The 16,176-nt window shown below is 35.0% G+C and overlaps 2 protein-coding genes across 3 annotated transcripts in view; one reads left to right on the top strand and one right to left on the bottom strand.

Moving 5' to 3' along the window:
* The window catches only part of LOC117107241 (3-ketodihydrosphingosine reductase-like), a 13,219-nt gene extending 7,821 nt beyond the window's left edge, over nucleotides 1–5,398 (bottom strand). Inside the window, exons 1-8 of one of the 2 annotated variants that reach the window (XM_033248866.1) lie at nucleotides 5,215–5,397; nucleotides 4,647–4,736; nucleotides 3,977–4,036; nucleotides 3,787–3,852; nucleotides 3,460–3,555; nucleotides 2,710–2,901; nucleotides 2,148–2,231; nucleotides 1,023–1,106 (exon numbers count right to left, since the gene is read on the bottom strand). In XM_033248866.1, coding sequence (XP_033104757.1) covers nucleotides 1,023–1,106; nucleotides 2,148–2,231; nucleotides 2,710–2,901; nucleotides 3,460–3,555; nucleotides 3,787–3,852; nucleotides 3,977–4,036; nucleotides 4,647–4,736; nucleotides 5,215–5,334 — 792 coding nt within the window. In that variant the 5' untranslated portion in view covers nucleotides 5,335–5,397. Of the gene's footprint in view, nucleotides 1–1,022; nucleotides 1,107–2,147; nucleotides 2,232–2,709; nucleotides 2,902–3,459; nucleotides 3,556–3,786; nucleotides 3,853–3,976; nucleotides 4,037–4,646; nucleotides 4,737–5,214 lie in introns of both variants that reach the window. The other variant, XM_033248873.1, reaches the window with a different exon arrangement.
* Nucleotides 5,343–16,176, top strand: part of LOC117107231 (vacuolar protein sorting-associated protein 35-like) — a 17,886-nt gene continuing 7,052 nt past the window's right edge. The window contains exons 1-15 of the mRNA XM_033248857.1: nucleotides 5,343–5,470; nucleotides 5,956–6,048; nucleotides 6,490–6,586; nucleotides 7,182–7,305; nucleotides 8,268–8,447; nucleotides 9,024–9,237; nucleotides 10,227–10,310; nucleotides 11,246–11,355; nucleotides 11,586–11,682; nucleotides 12,303–12,451; nucleotides 13,106–13,379; nucleotides 13,918–14,007; nucleotides 14,441–14,563; nucleotides 14,983–15,162; nucleotides 15,795–16,034. Coding sequence (XP_033104748.1) covers nucleotides 5,468–5,470; nucleotides 5,956–6,048; nucleotides 6,490–6,586; nucleotides 7,182–7,305; nucleotides 8,268–8,447; nucleotides 9,024–9,237; nucleotides 10,227–10,310; nucleotides 11,246–11,355; nucleotides 11,586–11,682; nucleotides 12,303–12,451; nucleotides 13,106–13,379; nucleotides 13,918–14,007; nucleotides 14,441–14,563; nucleotides 14,983–15,162; nucleotides 15,795–16,034 — 2,058 coding nt within the window. The 5' untranslated portion in view covers nucleotides 5,343–5,467. The remainder of the gene's footprint in view (nucleotides 5,471–5,955; nucleotides 6,049–6,489; nucleotides 6,587–7,181; nucleotides 7,306–8,267; nucleotides 8,448–9,023; nucleotides 9,238–10,226; nucleotides 10,311–11,245; nucleotides 11,356–11,585; nucleotides 11,683–12,302; nucleotides 12,452–13,105; nucleotides 13,380–13,917; nucleotides 14,008–14,440; nucleotides 14,564–14,982; nucleotides 15,163–15,794; nucleotides 16,035–16,176) is intronic.

Genomic DNA, 16,176 nt, shown 5'->3' with positions numbered 1-16,176 from the left:
GCCTTGTCCACACCATCAAATTTGATATGACATATAAATGTGATGTACCCATATTTGGGCATAATGTGACATCATCATGCCCATATATGGAGAAATCACACAAAATTTGTCACATTGTGTGGACAGAGCACTATCAAATTCTATGTGACAAATAAATGTTGTATGCCCACATTTGAGCATAATATGACATCACCATGCCCATATATGGGCACATCACACAAACTTGTTACATGAAAATGTCACAGTGTGGATAGAGCTTTGGTCTATCTTTCTGGAAATAAGCCAATAATTAACGACCTCACCTGATTATCTGTCTCTTATACACATCTTAACTTGTATTTCGGCCCTCCGGCTGAGACACAAGGAGGAGGCAGCAATGGAAATTGAACCAGGGACCAAGAGATGTCCACAGTTCAGCGCACACACAATAGCTACCAACAGTTTTCCAAACTGAGCTAAGCTGCTCTCTAGATTTTTTATCATAAATGCAAAAATAATAGATATACTTTATGCTGCTTTTTTCGTTATTTAAGAATAATTCATTATAAATATATAGGCATTTATATATATATAACATGCAGAAACATTTTCATATCATAAATTATGTTATTGCTAATTGTGACTTATATCAGATGTAAAGAACTTGAGACTTGATATAAATTACCATTAAAGATATTTTCTTTTTACAACTAATGGTTTCACTTTTTAGTTCATACTACAATTTAAGACCATGAAATTTTGCAAAAAAATGTTTTTTTTAAATCTTACAAGAGGAATATTATCTGATCTTCTTGTTTTTCTAAAGTTATATGTATTAATTATTTTAAGTTTATAAAAAAAATTGTTGAACTGATATTGGTAATATCTGTTCTTATATTGAAGGAATAAGACCTGGATTTTATGTATATTATACATATTTATAATTTTTAGTTTCTGTGACTTAAATGAAAAGTACAATAACCTACTGCCCAAATGATGATAAAGATCTTACCTAAAGTAATGAGCATGGTTATTATACAAACCTGAGAATCTTTGAGAATTATTTTTGCGACGACATCTGGTTGAAATACTCCAGCAGTCTCCGAAATTAATTTTGTTTCTTTTGGCTGCAAGAAGAAGGAAGTTTATAAGAACATCAGAAAATAGGAGTGATGTGTTTGGGAACATACTGAGTATTCATTACGACAACATGCCAGGTAGACTAAAACATCACTCCTATGACATTTTGCAGACGCAAACACACATTGAAAAAAAACATAAAAAAACATCAAAGAACTGTCAAAAATGGAAGCGGTTAATGGCGCAGCAGGTTGGGTTTAAATCTCTCAATGTTCACTTTGTGTCCTTAAGCAAGGTACTTCATCTGCGTTGCTTCTTTCCACCTAGGAGTATAAATGGTACCTGGTGAGGCTGTCTGCTACTGAGCCAATACGGCAGCAATTAACCATATGGAACCGATGACCTGGGATAACAATGCTTTGTAGCCTAAAGGAAAGGTGCTATATAAACACTCACTAAATTAAACACTCACTAAATTACAACTGTGACTTTGGAGCACAAAGAGGAGGATTGGTAATGTAATGTAGTGACAAATAAATATGATATACCCATATTTGGGCATAATATGACATCATCATGCCCATATATGGAGAAATCACACAAATTTTTCACATAAAATTTGATAGTGTGGACAAAGATTAAAGCCTTGTCCACACCATCAAATTTGATATGACATATAAATGTGATGTACCCATATTTGGGCATAATGTGACATCAACATGCCCATATATGGAGAAATCACACAAATTTTTCACATAAAATTTGATAGCGTGGACAAAGATTAAAGCCTTGTCCACACCATCAAATTTGATATGACATATAAATGTGATGTACCCATATTTGGGCATAATGTGACATCATCATGCCCATATATGGAGAAATCACACAAAATTTGTCACATTGTGTGGACAGAGCACTATCAAATTCTATGTGACAAATAAATGTTGTATGCCCACATTTGAGCATAATATGACATCACCATGCCCATATATGGGCACATCACACAAACTTGTTACATGAAAATGTCACAGTGTGGATAGAGCTTTGGTCTATCTTTCTGGAAATAAGCCAATAATTAACGACCTCACCTGATTATTACTCTCTGCTTGTAGCATTGGCGTATCTGTGTCTGGAGGGCAGTTCACAGTCACATAGATATCATATGGTTTCACCTTGGGAAAAAAGTAATAAAAAAATTTTTTTTTAATTTTTAAAAAATATAAAGATAATATAAAATGTATTACTCCAAAAGAAAATTTGTTCCTTCAAATATATTGCAATATGAATGGACAGACCCATAACCAGGGGGAGTGGGGTTGTAGTTCAGCAGAACCCACCCCCACCCCTTTTTTCGTTTATCAGTTTACTACATGTTGTTGAAGCCGACATGTTCATAGCTCATGGCAATTTTGAGATATTGTGCCAACAAAAATTGCCAGAAAGAGAAAATAAAATGCAGGGAAAAAAAGGTCTTATATATTAAACAGGATATTGAAGCAATCAAACAAAATTAATATCATCAAATAGTTTCATCTGGTTTTGTAACTGTATAATCCAATTATTTTTAAATAGTAACATCAAAAAAATAGTTGACTATTTAAAAATAATTGGATTCAAATTAATATCATGTAAAATATTATATATAATTACCTCCATCTGTAGGCTCTCTGCAAAGCCTCGTAAGGCAAACTTAGAAGCAGAATAGGCAGTGAAGCCATACAGTCCGATCTGGCCAGCCTGGGATGAAATGAGGACAATCCTGCCACGCTGCCTTGACATCATCTGGTCTAACACAGCCCTTGTTGCTTGCACTGTTCCATTCAAGTTAATTTTCATTACATTCTTGAATGAGACAACAACAGTTTCAATTTTATATTTTTATAAACCAATAATTCCTATCAATTTTAAGTATTAAATTTGGAAAATTCTAGGTTGTGAAAAATCCAGCTTATGGAATGTCTTTTCCCCCGAAGCCTTAATTAGTTTAACCAGTTTACTGGACTCCATCAGGGAAAAATCTGGTGTACAAACACCAGACTTAATGGAGCATCCAGGCATTTAAATAATTATTTCTCACTTTGTATTTTTTATGTATTTTTTCATCATGTTAATGTAATACAGGTCTCCCTCCAACTAAAGACCACTTCTGGTTTCCATGGTCCCTAATTAGAATAATAAAGATAAATGATAGTTGTTAGACTGGGACCATAAAAAGTGGTCTTTAATTAGAGGTGGTCTTTAATTGGAGTGGTCCTTAATTAGAGGGAGGCCTGTATGTAACATTGAATGCAAAATAAATAAAATCATACTCAATGCAGTACATACTTAAATAAACAACTGAATTGAAAATAAAGTAATAACATGATGTCCATACATTAACTAAAGAAAAGCATGTAATACCTCGAACTCTTCAATATCTGTATCCACAAAGGCCTTAGAACACGACACGCCTGCAGAATTTACCAACATGTCACATGGGCCAAGTTCAGAGACAGCCTGCAAAAAGTGAAATTATCATATTATATATAGGCTACACAATCTCACTGCAGAGTGGCTAAAATAATACTAATTTACTGTATACCTTTTACCTATTGTTGCCTATCCATATTTTATAGTACATTTACATAAATTTACATACATTTAAAAATGTAGTATTCACTCATACATCTAAGTACCCAAAAAATAGATTTTGATGTTCAAAAAAAAAAAAAAAAATTTGATACAAACCTCTTTAAATGCCTGCTCAACCTTTGAATATTCATCGGCAACATCTAGTACAATTATATTTACTCGCTGAAATGTCAATACAAAAGACATTAGAAAGTTATAAAACTCTGCTATATTTTTTTTTAATCTAATGATGCTTTTACTGTAGATTTATGGTTAAGAAAAATACCTAAAAAATTAAAATGTTCACCTGTTTTGAACCTTCTTGGACATATTTTTCAACTTCCTGTTGGGCCTCTAAAAGTTTGGCCTGAAAATGAGGAAACAAAATTTACATGCAATCCAGAGAAAATGGGACAAGGGTGAGTTGGTGTAGCTATGCATAATAGAGAATGCTGTATTTAGTTGGGTATATTGGAACAATATGACCCAAAAGAGTGGGATGTCAAATAAGAGAAGGAATGGAGAAGAAAGCAATGCGGATGCTTAGCTATGAGATGTAATGATAGAGTTAGCTTAAATTTCTATTTAGTAATTTTTATTAAACTTGTTAAATTCCTAATTTATTAAACTTGTTAAATTCCTAGGCGAGACTTTTTTTATACCCTCCAACAACCAAAAATGGTGATGCTGAATAAAAATAAAATTTTATTTTTGGACAGTTCTTTTTATTAAGCCCTCCACTCCATTGAAATCTCTAAAAATAGATGTTTCTTCATTAATTATATAAATTTAAAGCATTTATCAATCTCATTTACTAAACTATATAATTCATTCATAATTCAAAAATTTATGCAAAACTTGGTATAAAAATGTTTCTCTTTAGTCAGTAAACAAATTTAAATAATATTACATTAATGCTGGTCCAATATTAATTGGACAATTTCAAATAATAAATTATTTTAATATATTAATATAACCTTTTTTCTGGCCATAAGAGTGACACTTGCACCATTTTTTACTGCTTCTACTGCAACAGCTTTTCCTATGCCACTTGAACCACCTGTTATCTGAAGGTTTCAAAAGAGATCACATGACAAAGATTTTATTCTGGGTATATAGTCTCATAAACCAATCAATCAAAAATGAATCTTGACTAAATGTAGTTAATTAGTAACTTTTGGTATTTAGTAATGGTTGCATGTAAAAATTACATGAACATACAAAAAAAAAAAAAAAGTTATTCGGACTAGCCTACGCCAAATTTTAATTTATTTAGTAATGTAAACTGGTGAAATAACACAATGCTTTCTTTTTCACAGAATGAAAAGCTGACCTCACAACAAACATAAAAGTTTTAATCTTTTACATTCTGGCAACTCCAGTGAGAGCGATCGTGCATGCTTCATGTGTCCGAAGGCGACGCACGCCGACAAAAACAGTAATCACGCGCCTACTAACCTAACCCCACCTCTGCTATTTAGCCTAGCCCAGGGCCTAGCACTAGCTTGGAGATATATATGCTAAAAACATGAAATAATATCTTACAATCACATGCGATCCTTTCAGTTTAAACCGTCTGGGCCTTACATATGGAGAAATAGCAAATGCTAAAACTGCAAGCAGCTGCAAAACCGCAAATAAAACTAATAATTCTATCACATCCATCTTCAATGTGCTCTTCTCAAATTTGTTTAATGTAATCCTCAACTCTGGCAACCACAAAATAGTCCATCACGAGAGAGAAGCTGCTCCACCTGCGAGAGAGAGGTCGACAAACTGTTCATCATTAATAATAACTATGGTAAAGCTGTAAATTTAATAGTTAATTGTACCATCCGAATTTAAGATATTTCTTATTAATTCTGGTGGAATATACTGTATGAATCGGCATGTTTTGCAGCCTAGGCCCAGATGTAGTTAGTCCTGGCCTAGGCCTAGGTAGGAGTAGGAGGTACAGCTTGAGGAGAGGCTGGCCTCCCTACTGCCTAGAAATAGTAGAATATTGTAGGGCCTAACCAAGCTGGGCTACGTTTCTGCTTCTCTTTCATCACCGCCGCCAGGAATTGTTGCATTTGTTGAACGTTCACCAATTTACCGTCATTTGTGTAGAGTAGAATTGTTTGCATTTAATTTAGGCGTTAGTTTTTAATATTTATTATTTCTTTCAATAATTTGAGTTTTGTTATTATTTATTGCTGACATAGGCCTAGGCCCTACATCTAAGTGATTATTTTGAAAAGCAAATGATGCACCTGTTGTTATAAAAACTATATTTTTTAATTGTAGGCACCAACACAACCCCCCGAGGATCAGGAGAAGCTGCTTGATGATGCTATGAAGGAGGTGAAAAAACAGTCCTTCCAAATGAAGCGATGTTTGGTACGTTTAGCATCTCTTTTTGCAGTAAATCTGAGCATACCTGCTTGATTGGTACATATATCATGTATGAGTGTGCAGTGCACAAATTGAATTATATGCACATTCTTTAAACTACTACCAATCAAAATTTGACACAACACAAAAAAACAACTCGAACACATTTTTGAAAATGTTAACTGTTTAGTGAGAGTACAGTTTGCTTCTGTATATTTTATAAACAATAATTTGTAGGCCTATGATCAAAGAAAATAATTTATCTTATTCATTCATCTTAATTCATTAATCTTACTGAAGATCAATGAATAAATTTTAAAATAGAATATCACAATCAATGGCTTGTATCACTTTCATTCTTATCTTCCAAACTTATCGGTAACTCTATGATTATTATACACTACTGTATTTATATTATTTTAAAATATCTTTATTTTCTTCCAATAGGACAAAGCTAAGTTGATGGATGGCTTGAAGCATGCATCCAATATGCTGGGTGAATTGCGTACATCCATGCTCTCTCCTAAATGTTATTATGAACTCTGTATCCTTTGAATTAGGAAGATAATATTCAGTTATTCAGCTGTTATATTTAAATGAATTAAAATTTATAATCTATTACCCATTAAAATATCCATGATGTAATAATGCTAAACAAATATGAATCAGCTTACTTTTTTTTGTAATGAAAAGTTGGTAACAAGTGGTACATTAATTAACTGATTGATTGGATAATTGATTATTTCATAATTTTACTGAACTCCAGTAAGAGACTAATAGGAAACAAAGGGAATAAGTCCCTTACAAAGTACTATGCGAATAATACTTGACTGCCAGACAAACATAAAAATATAGTTACAACAAGAAAATACAAAATTAACTTTGTCCCAATCCCTTCCTAATCAAAGTATGCTTAATGTGGTAGTAGATTTACCCAATATGAGCCTATTCTAGTGACTCATTTTTTCCACAAACCATATTACAGTATATGAATTGTAAAAGGGAGATACATTCATTTTATTATTGTTTCAGCTAAATGCCTCTATTGGTTGTCAATTGCCATGGTGCCTGTATTACAATTTCTGATCAGGGTGCAATTGTGAACATCTTGTTGTAGTCCTTTATTTATAATGAATTAGATATGAGCGTGTGCGATGAACTTCGCTATCTGGAGCAACATCTATGTGATGAGTTCACCAAAGGTCATAAGATGACTGACCTGTATGAGTTGGTGCAGTACGCTGGAAACATCGTGCCAAGATTGTAAGCATACTTGTAACTCATTCTTATTAAAGTCAGTGGGTCTTGTTATTATAAAATTTTTACACCAGTCAACAAATTTATGATTCTGATTGGATGATTGTCCTAATCCAGTCCAATATGATCCAATCAGAATTAGCAATTCAATTAATACTGGTGTAACAATAGCTACTGGAGTAACAATAGCTACAAGCTTTCTCATCTCACTAAATTGCCTCCAGCACCAAACTTCCCCTGTACAATATGTAGCCCAACAGTTTTTATATATTTGAATTTTCCCTCCAAAATTCCTCCAGGACGTTAATGTTGCCTACGACCGTCAGTGACGCGGTCGTGCACTTTCAGCCCTGTAGGGTTCCAAATTGGGGAAGCCACATCTGAGAGTTCTGCTTTCATGATCTCTTTTATAACACATCTTTTTTTTTTCCCGCTGCACATAGTTAAGGCCTGTTTATACTTCAACGATAACGATAAAGATAAATAAGCTAAAGAGCAATTGTTCATATAGAAAATAAAAGAAATAAGAGAAGTTTTTACACTAGAACGATTCGATAACGATTTATCAGTTATGCGATAACAACATATTTTGACAAATCAAATCAAGATGATGTCATAATCATGGGAAAACATTAAAATCAACGTAGTAGCAACGATTTTATCGTTTGTCCATGATTATGACGTCATCTGATTTGATTTGTTAAAATATTTTTGTTATTGCATACATGATAAATCGTTATAGAATCGTCCTAGTGTTTTCTATATGAAGAATCGCTTTTTAGCATTTTTATCGTTATCGTTGAAGTGTAAACAGGCCTTAATACCCATGGCCAGCTGACTTGAGGGAGAGTATTAAATAATGCTGTGAGTCACAGGAGACTTGCAACCTTTGTATATAAAAGCTAATGTTACAATAAATTAAATTAGTTAAATTGTTAAATATGTAAATTATCAATTTTTTTTTCTAGGTACCTTCTTATCACTGTTGGTATTGTGTACATCAAGTCCAGTAGCACCTCTAAGAAGGACATCTTGAAGGATCTTGTGGAGATGTGTCGCGGTGTCCAGCATCCACTCCGTGGGCTCTTTCTCAGGAACTACCTTCTGCAAGGAACCAGAAATACACTACCCGATGTTGCTGAAGAGGGGTAATGTTAATGTCCATAGTTTTTGCACGACAGCAGTAAAACGTAGAACGTAACGACGTCACTAAAAGTCATCTGCACATGCTAGAACGTTAAGTTCTCGTCGCATGGATTCTAGGACGCAATTTGGCCAAATCTATGTATGCAAAGAACGTACTGTAGGATGCCCAGTAGGACGGTCACGTATGAGTGATTCCATTTTAACGTCGAGTCCCCCTCAAAACAAGTCACTGAAAGGCTTAGAAAAATATCATTCTTACATTCTTGAATTGTATTTGTTTTTCAACTTAATCATTTGTTTTGTATTTTTGACAATTAATTTATATTAAATATATTATTATATTATCCTCATCGTCTTCACACATTTTTCAACACCTTCAAGACTCAGTTGCATGCAAAAATACATCTAATTCAGACAGTTTCACTATATTCTGGATTCCACACACAATAATTTCTAACTTAAAATTAAAGAAGCCCTTTACATTGCTTGGGGAAATCCTCCACTTATGAACAAACACCTTGTTACAACATCACTCTTATTCTAATTTTAATATACATGACTTTACTTTGTTGTTGCAGGGAAGAAGGCTCTGGTTGTATCACTGATGCCATGGACTTCATTCTCCTCAACTTCTCAGAAATGAACAAGCTGTGGGTGCGCATGCAACATCAGGGACATACCAGAGAACGGGAAAAGCGTGAGAAGGAACGAATGGAGCTGCGTATTCTTGTTGGCACTAACTTGGTCCGGTTGAGCCAACTGGAGTGTGTTGATGTAGAGAGATACAAAAAGGTCAGAAATTTTTTAAGTATGCTGTAAATGCCTGAATATGCACAGCAATGTTTTGGAGGCTTTAGTCGTGATTAATCGAGAAAACACTTAATAATAAATGTCAACTTAGCGCATATTTTAGAGATCTATATGCGCTTCACATTATTACCCCTGGTCATTGGATCAAGCACATATGGAACACATACTCAGCTGCCTTGGGAAAATTCCATAATGTTGCAGCTGTAATCAGTGCATTTTGTGTTTGAATCTACCACATGTAATCCTAGGCGGGGTAGAGACAACCGTAGGTAAAGTGCCTTGCCTAAGAACACAAGCGAAATGCACAGTGAGGGATTGAACCCAGACCTTTAAGGTTGAGAAGCAGAACCACAACCACTGCACCAAACCGCTCTTAGTCTAGAGCGGTGCTTATTACATAATGGTTCCATTTGTTGTACAAAAGCCTATCTGACTTTAGTGTTGTGAAATCACTTTTTTTTTATGATACAAACCTTCTCGGCATGTTGTCAGCAACAGAATATACTACCCTACCATACTGCTATTTGATCATTTGGTGAAGATACACATTTTGGTTTTGAAGGTAAAGCCGGTTTTACACTAAGCGAATTGAAAGCGTAGGTTCATGCGCATGTATATTCACATTTTTATCAGCGTTTTTCGCTGAAGCGAAATCAGTAGTCCAAACTGCTTCTATGCGCAACCAATCAGAGCTCAAAAAGTGAACCAATGTTTTTGATTCTCGCAAATAATTTCACCTAGTGTAAAACTGGCTTAATGGTTTTTACGTAGATGAATTTCTTGAATTCTAATAGCAGTATTTTATACTTTTATTGTTTAGTTTTTATCAGTTTGAAATTAAACAATATGTATTAAATTATGATTAAACATTTTTTTTAAATCATTTAAATTGCTCATTGTGAATGAGTGTTTGGATTTCTTACCTTGTAAAGTAAGAGAATTATAAAATGTATTTTTGTTTTTTGTACTAGCGTGTTTTGCCGGAAGTACTGGAACAGGTTGTCAGCTGTAAAGATTATATTGCACAAGAATACTTAATGGAATGTATTATACAGGTAGGCAAGTGGTCAAATTTGATTTCACTAGGTTATTTTTTATAATTATTTATAGGTTTATTTGTTTATTATTATATATTTCAAATAACTTTTTGTTAATTCTGAGTTGAAGAAATATTTTGAAAAGTAAAATTACCTTCCAACGTTTTGCCTGTGATACTTACTCATGAATGTCGGTTCATGGAACGATGATCTGAACCAAGTGACGTCAGTTTGGTCATTTTACGGGGTGTACATCATCATCAATGGAGTTCCCCAGACAGATAGGGTTTGCCAGCCACCTCCTTCAATAAATTGTCGTAAATGTGGGTTGGGGTGGGGGTCTGGGCTCCTTCGTCACGGTTCATATTTTCAGATTTTCCGTTCATGCCATGCTTGCTCTTTGGCTAGAATTTTGACATTATTCCAATCTGAGATATGGTTGAGTTGTGCCATGTGATCGGTTATTCAGTATGGTAGAGGAGTGGATAACTTTGGAGGCAGGAGTTTTTGGCAGCTCTTGTTCTCACACCTGTGCAATGGACATCCACGTTGGTGTTATGTTCTTTGATTCTGGTGCCCAGAGGTCTGGATGTCTCTGCTATACTCAGAGGGGCAAAATTTTTATACCACTCCACTTGCATCTTTATTGTTTATTTTGTCTTTGGGGTCGACTAATGAATTTTTGAGTTTGTTCTGCGGAACGAAATAAGTATTATTATTGAACTCTCCGAGACCTTTTCTAATGTGTTCGGAAACCTTAGGGATGTATGAACACCTGCATTGTTAATTATATAATGCTATTCACGGCCTGGCCTGGAAATGGTTAATGATAAATGTTATTTTAAGTGTGGTCCAATGAAAACAATTTACAATGTTTTTTATGCCTTATAGTAGTTGTATTATCCATTTTGATAACCATCTTTTAAAATTGTCTAATATTATTTATTGTGCAGGTGTTTCCAGATGAGTTCCACTTGCAGACGCTGCACAGCTTCTTGAAGGCCTGCGCTGACCTCAACTCTAATGTCAATGTTAAGAACATAATAATCGCTCTTATTGATAGGTTAGTAATTTATAAGATAGTAAAAACATTTTTATATAACTGGTATGATTTCTACTGCTAATAAATATATTCTTATATTTTGTGATCTTTGATCCTCTTATCAGAGGAATCCTTATATGTCAATTAAATGATTGAGTGTTTTTGCTTTGATCACAGGAGTATGTCTTCAAATATTATTGTTCTTATGATTTGTTTGATCACACATCTGATTATTTCTCTCACCCTAACAGATTGGCATTGTACGCCTCAAGGGATGACACTACTGGTATCCCCTCAGATCTCAAACTCTTTGACATTTTCTCTGAGCAAGTTGCAGCCGTTGTCAAGGTAAAATGCTACCCAGCAACATTGATTCTTTATATCACCATTCAGATACAATTTGCCAATTCATAAAGTACATTAAACGGTGTATCTGTAGATCTCTAGCTGTTTTTGTCATGTGAGCATTAGTACTATCCCAAATTGTTACAGAAGATACATTAAAAGAAGTGGACTGGAACTTGGATTGGCCATAACTGGCTTTCTGCTTTGACATATGATGTGTATGCGTAGGTCCAGGGTCGAAGGTTAATTTGTTTTATTGTCAGTAATATTCCTTTTATGTTACCTTTTATTAACATACTTTATACATTGCATTAATGTACTGCATGTTGTTTCATGCTTAAAACAAACATAATTAAGTAAATTCATTAATTATGGAGATTTTTTTTTCTTGTACTTTCTTAAGACTGATTTCTATAAAATCACTACACTGTCACTACAAATTGTCAACTGCAGTAGTTACACTGTGTAGCTGTTCCCAATGCAATCTGGAAAGCTCTCTGATTCGGTTGACCAATCAGCATCGCCATTTGCTGTCGGCGATAGCATGTAGGGATTTTATGGGAACCAGGCTTCTTGGTCTATTCCTGTGATTTAATCATTTTCACTCTTATCAAATGATCTAGGCTCGTAGTGATATGCCAGTGGAAGATGTGGTAGCTCTGCAGGTGTCGTTGATTAACCTAGCTCTAAAGTGCTACCCTGAACGAGTTGACTACATTGATAAAGTCCTCAAGAACACGAACGAAATCTTTCAAAAAATGTCTGTGGAAAAGTATGTAATCTTCAAAATTATTTCATTACTTAAAATATAGTATTTTTCATGAACAATATTTTTAGATTTATATATAATATTATTGTTCATAAATAAAAGATATTAAACTAAAGTAGAACCCCTATTAAGGGGACACCTTCGGGACCAAAGCAAGTGGCTCCTTGATATGTGTGTCCCCAGAATTGATTGGCCGAGCGATTAGGTCAGGGGCACCGTAACCTTCAGCTATATTATCCACGCTAGTTCAAACGGCTCACTCACTAATGGTTCCGTTCCGGTGGTGGAACAAGTCTTCTCGGATAAGGACTTTAAACCGTAGGCCCAGTGTATGCATTTGTCCCGTGTGCACTTTAAAGAACCCCAGTACATCTTTCAAGAAGAGTAGGGTGTTACCCTGGTGTACTGGTCCAATCAGTCCCCTGTTGTTTATGGATATGCCACCTAGGATAGTGATTAAGTTCTACTGTAGTTTGAAAATTATTAATTTTCCACCATCTACTTGTTGATAGTAAATTTAGCCCTAGGGAAAATATGTCCCGGATTAATTGTCTTACATTTTCTTTGAATTAGGAAATAAGAAATTAGCTTAACACTTGTGCCTGGTGCCAAAACTCTTTAACAGAAGACTCTTTCTACACTTGTTGCTGCCTTTAGATTGAAGAGCAACTCTCCTGTCTGTAAGGAACTCACCCGAATGCTGAAGATTCCAATTGATACCTACAACAACATCCTGACAGTGCTGGAGCTGAAGTCCTATGGCGGTCTCTTTGAATTTCTCGATTACGAACCTCGCAAGGCCATCAGCATGTACATCATAAACAACGCACTGGATCACAACACCATGGTGGTGAACCAGGAAGCAGTTGACGGCATTCTGGGATTGGTGTCTACTCTGGTCAAGGATCAAGAGGATCAACCAGAGGAACCGGTCAGTAATTAATTTATTTTCCTTTATACTTTAATACACTTACATTGAACAGGGCAAGAACTAATATGGAATTAAACTCGTTATTTGAAATTCTAGGTAAAAAAATATATAATCATGTTTCTACTTCCCGTACTCATTCACAAAGCAAAAACACCCAGAAAAATCTTACATATTTGCAAACCTCTCTCATTAATCATAATAATATGCATGTGTCCCCAGAATTATATGGCTGTGTTTGTGGGAAGCAAATTGTTAAGGGGAATAAAAGGCCTTATCCACCCTTATTCAAAATATCTTAAAGAGAAGCAAAAGGGGGTTTTTTTTGGCCGTAATTTTATAGCTCCATGCATAAGGACAGTGTATTTGTGCTTTGATGACTGAATACACAGTGTTTAATGTTATCTGCTCTATGCAGAATAGTCCCATTCCCAGGCATTTGGATCTGCAGATACTCATTATATACCCACTTGTTAAAAATGAAAATAAAGAGATTTATTGCTTTATGAAATGTTTTTTTTTCTTTTTATTTATTATCCAGGATGACCCAGAAGATTTTGCTGAGGAGCAAGGCATGATGGGAAGGTTTATCAATTTACTCAATGCTGACAACCCTGACCAGCAGTACCTGGTACGTGCAGAAGCAGACTTCATGCTGCGTTATTCTCCCTTAGCAGGTCCAGTCCATATATTACCCAAGAAAGCAAAACTAAGACTGAGCCCAGTAAAGTACTGTAAATTATGAGACAGCTAAATGACAGCTTTTTGGAACATTTCTTCTAAAAGGGAGCTTTTGCTTCATGTTTCTCATTGGTTAATAAGCCTTTCTGCTAAGCCCCGCCCCTTGGATTTTGTTGCTAAGGTCCCGTAAAACAATAGTGTTAAAACATATGCAGACATCTGCATTTGTGGGACACACACATACTCCAGGGTCTGTTCTGATTGGTCAGTTGTTAAGTTTGATTGACACTCCGTAAAGGTCTTATTATACTAAAATTGGAAACCAATTCTTTTTTTTCGGTAAAAATACTTAGTGACACGTTTTCATCCCTTTTCGCCTGCAGATTTTGAATGCAGCGCGGAAGCATTTTGGTAGCGGTGGTAACCAACGTATCAAGTTCACATTGCCGCCACTTGTTTTCTCCAGCTTTAGACTTGCAGTAAACTACAAAGAACTTGCAGAGGAGGTGAGTAGTCTCTGTGTTCTATTGAAAAGGTGTATCAGTTGACAGTTTCAGTTTTTTAATTGGTACTGAACTCTTGATTTTCTCATGATGAAAAGAGATTCTTCTCTCAGAGTTTAGTGAAGCTACTTACTTCAAATTTAAGACTAAGTTTGCTGTACAGTCTGTAAAGTGCCATTAGTATTTTTGACTTTATACGACTACAAGTCTAACTGGCTCTATTATATATATATTTTAAGAATATGCACCTCTCTAGATGCCCAGGAAATGGCACTTCCCGATTGTAAAATCAGTCTTCCCGGAGAAATAGTGAGCTTCTTTCCCGACTGGGATCCAGAGTTCTTTGGCGAGGTTCCAGTGCCCCTAGACCCTTGCTGGCACCACTACAGCTTTGTTAAATTTTCACCTACCTTCTTTTTCAGGATGACAAATGGGAAAAGAAATGCCAGAAGATCTTTGTTTTCTGCCATCAAACAATCAGTGCTCTAATAAAAGCTGAACTGGCAGAGCTTCCTCTGCGACTATTCCTACAGGGAGCCCTCACGGCAGGCGAAATAGGCTTTGAAAATCATGAAGGCGTTGCGTATGAGTTCATGTCACAGGTTTGTACTTTGCAAATTTTCTTTTAATAAAACATGGTCATATGGCTTGTGCGCATTTAAAAATGTGTTTAATTTTGGAGTTGGTGTATAGAGTTGTGGCTCAGTGGTAAAAATGTTTACAATCTTTAATCCCAGAATTCTAGGTTAAAATTCTGTAAAAAAAAAAAAAAAAAAATGTGGCAAATAACTGTTACATTATAGGCTTTAAAATGATGGGTCTTTTACTGGTATCAACTTAAAATTGCCAAAGTTATGAGTAAAAGTATTACAGCTTCTCTGTACTAAAGTATACAATACTGCCTCATTCATATGCTAATTTCTCTGTTTAACACTTAGCTGGTTTTGGGATGACAAGCCTGATATATGTTTGTGGTATGAAATTAGCATGCCCATATATGGACAAATCACATAGTTGTCACAGAATAGTTGTCACAGAAAGTTTGATATTGTAATTTATACATATAATTTGATATCCATATTAAATACAAGTTATACAATTACTTGCAATTTAATCTCAATTGACCTTTATAAACACAGGTTTTATACCATTACTTTAAAACTAAGTAATTGTATAACCTGAACTAAGGTCTTGATGATTGACTTTTGTAAACATTTCACTTGCTGTTTTGTAGGCTTTTTCACTGTATGAAGATGAGATAAGCGACTCCAAAGCACAGCTTGCTGCAATTACTCTTATCATTTCAACCTTTGAACGGATGAGCTGTTTTGGACAAGAGAACCACTCACCTCTCAGGACGAACTGCGCCCTCGCCGCTTCAAAACTACTCAAGAAGCCAGACCAGTGCCGTGGAGTCGGTATCTGCTCACATTTATTCTGGTCCGGAAGAACAACGGAAAATGATGGAGCTGAGGTGAGACAGGATGTTTATTTTTACAACATAATTTTTAGGTTTAATATGACCTTGTACTGATTCTTATGCTTTCTTAAGGACGTTTTTCAAGGGAGGTGTTTATTTTTTCTTTTTTTTTTTTTCTTTTTTTTTTTGGATACGT

Source organism: Anneissia japonica, unplaced genomic scaffold (genome assembly GCF_011630105.1).
Source record: "Anneissia japonica isolate Jap-2015-1 unplaced genomic scaffold, ASM1163010v1 scaffold3945_len365852_cov175, whole genome shotgun sequence".
Taxonomy (NCBI): Eukaryota; Metazoa; Echinodermata; class Crinoidea; order Comatulida; family Comatulidae; genus Anneissia; species Anneissia japonica.
The sequence above is the reverse complement of the archived record's forward strand: the minus strand, read 5'-3'. Positions and strand labels throughout refer to the sequence as shown.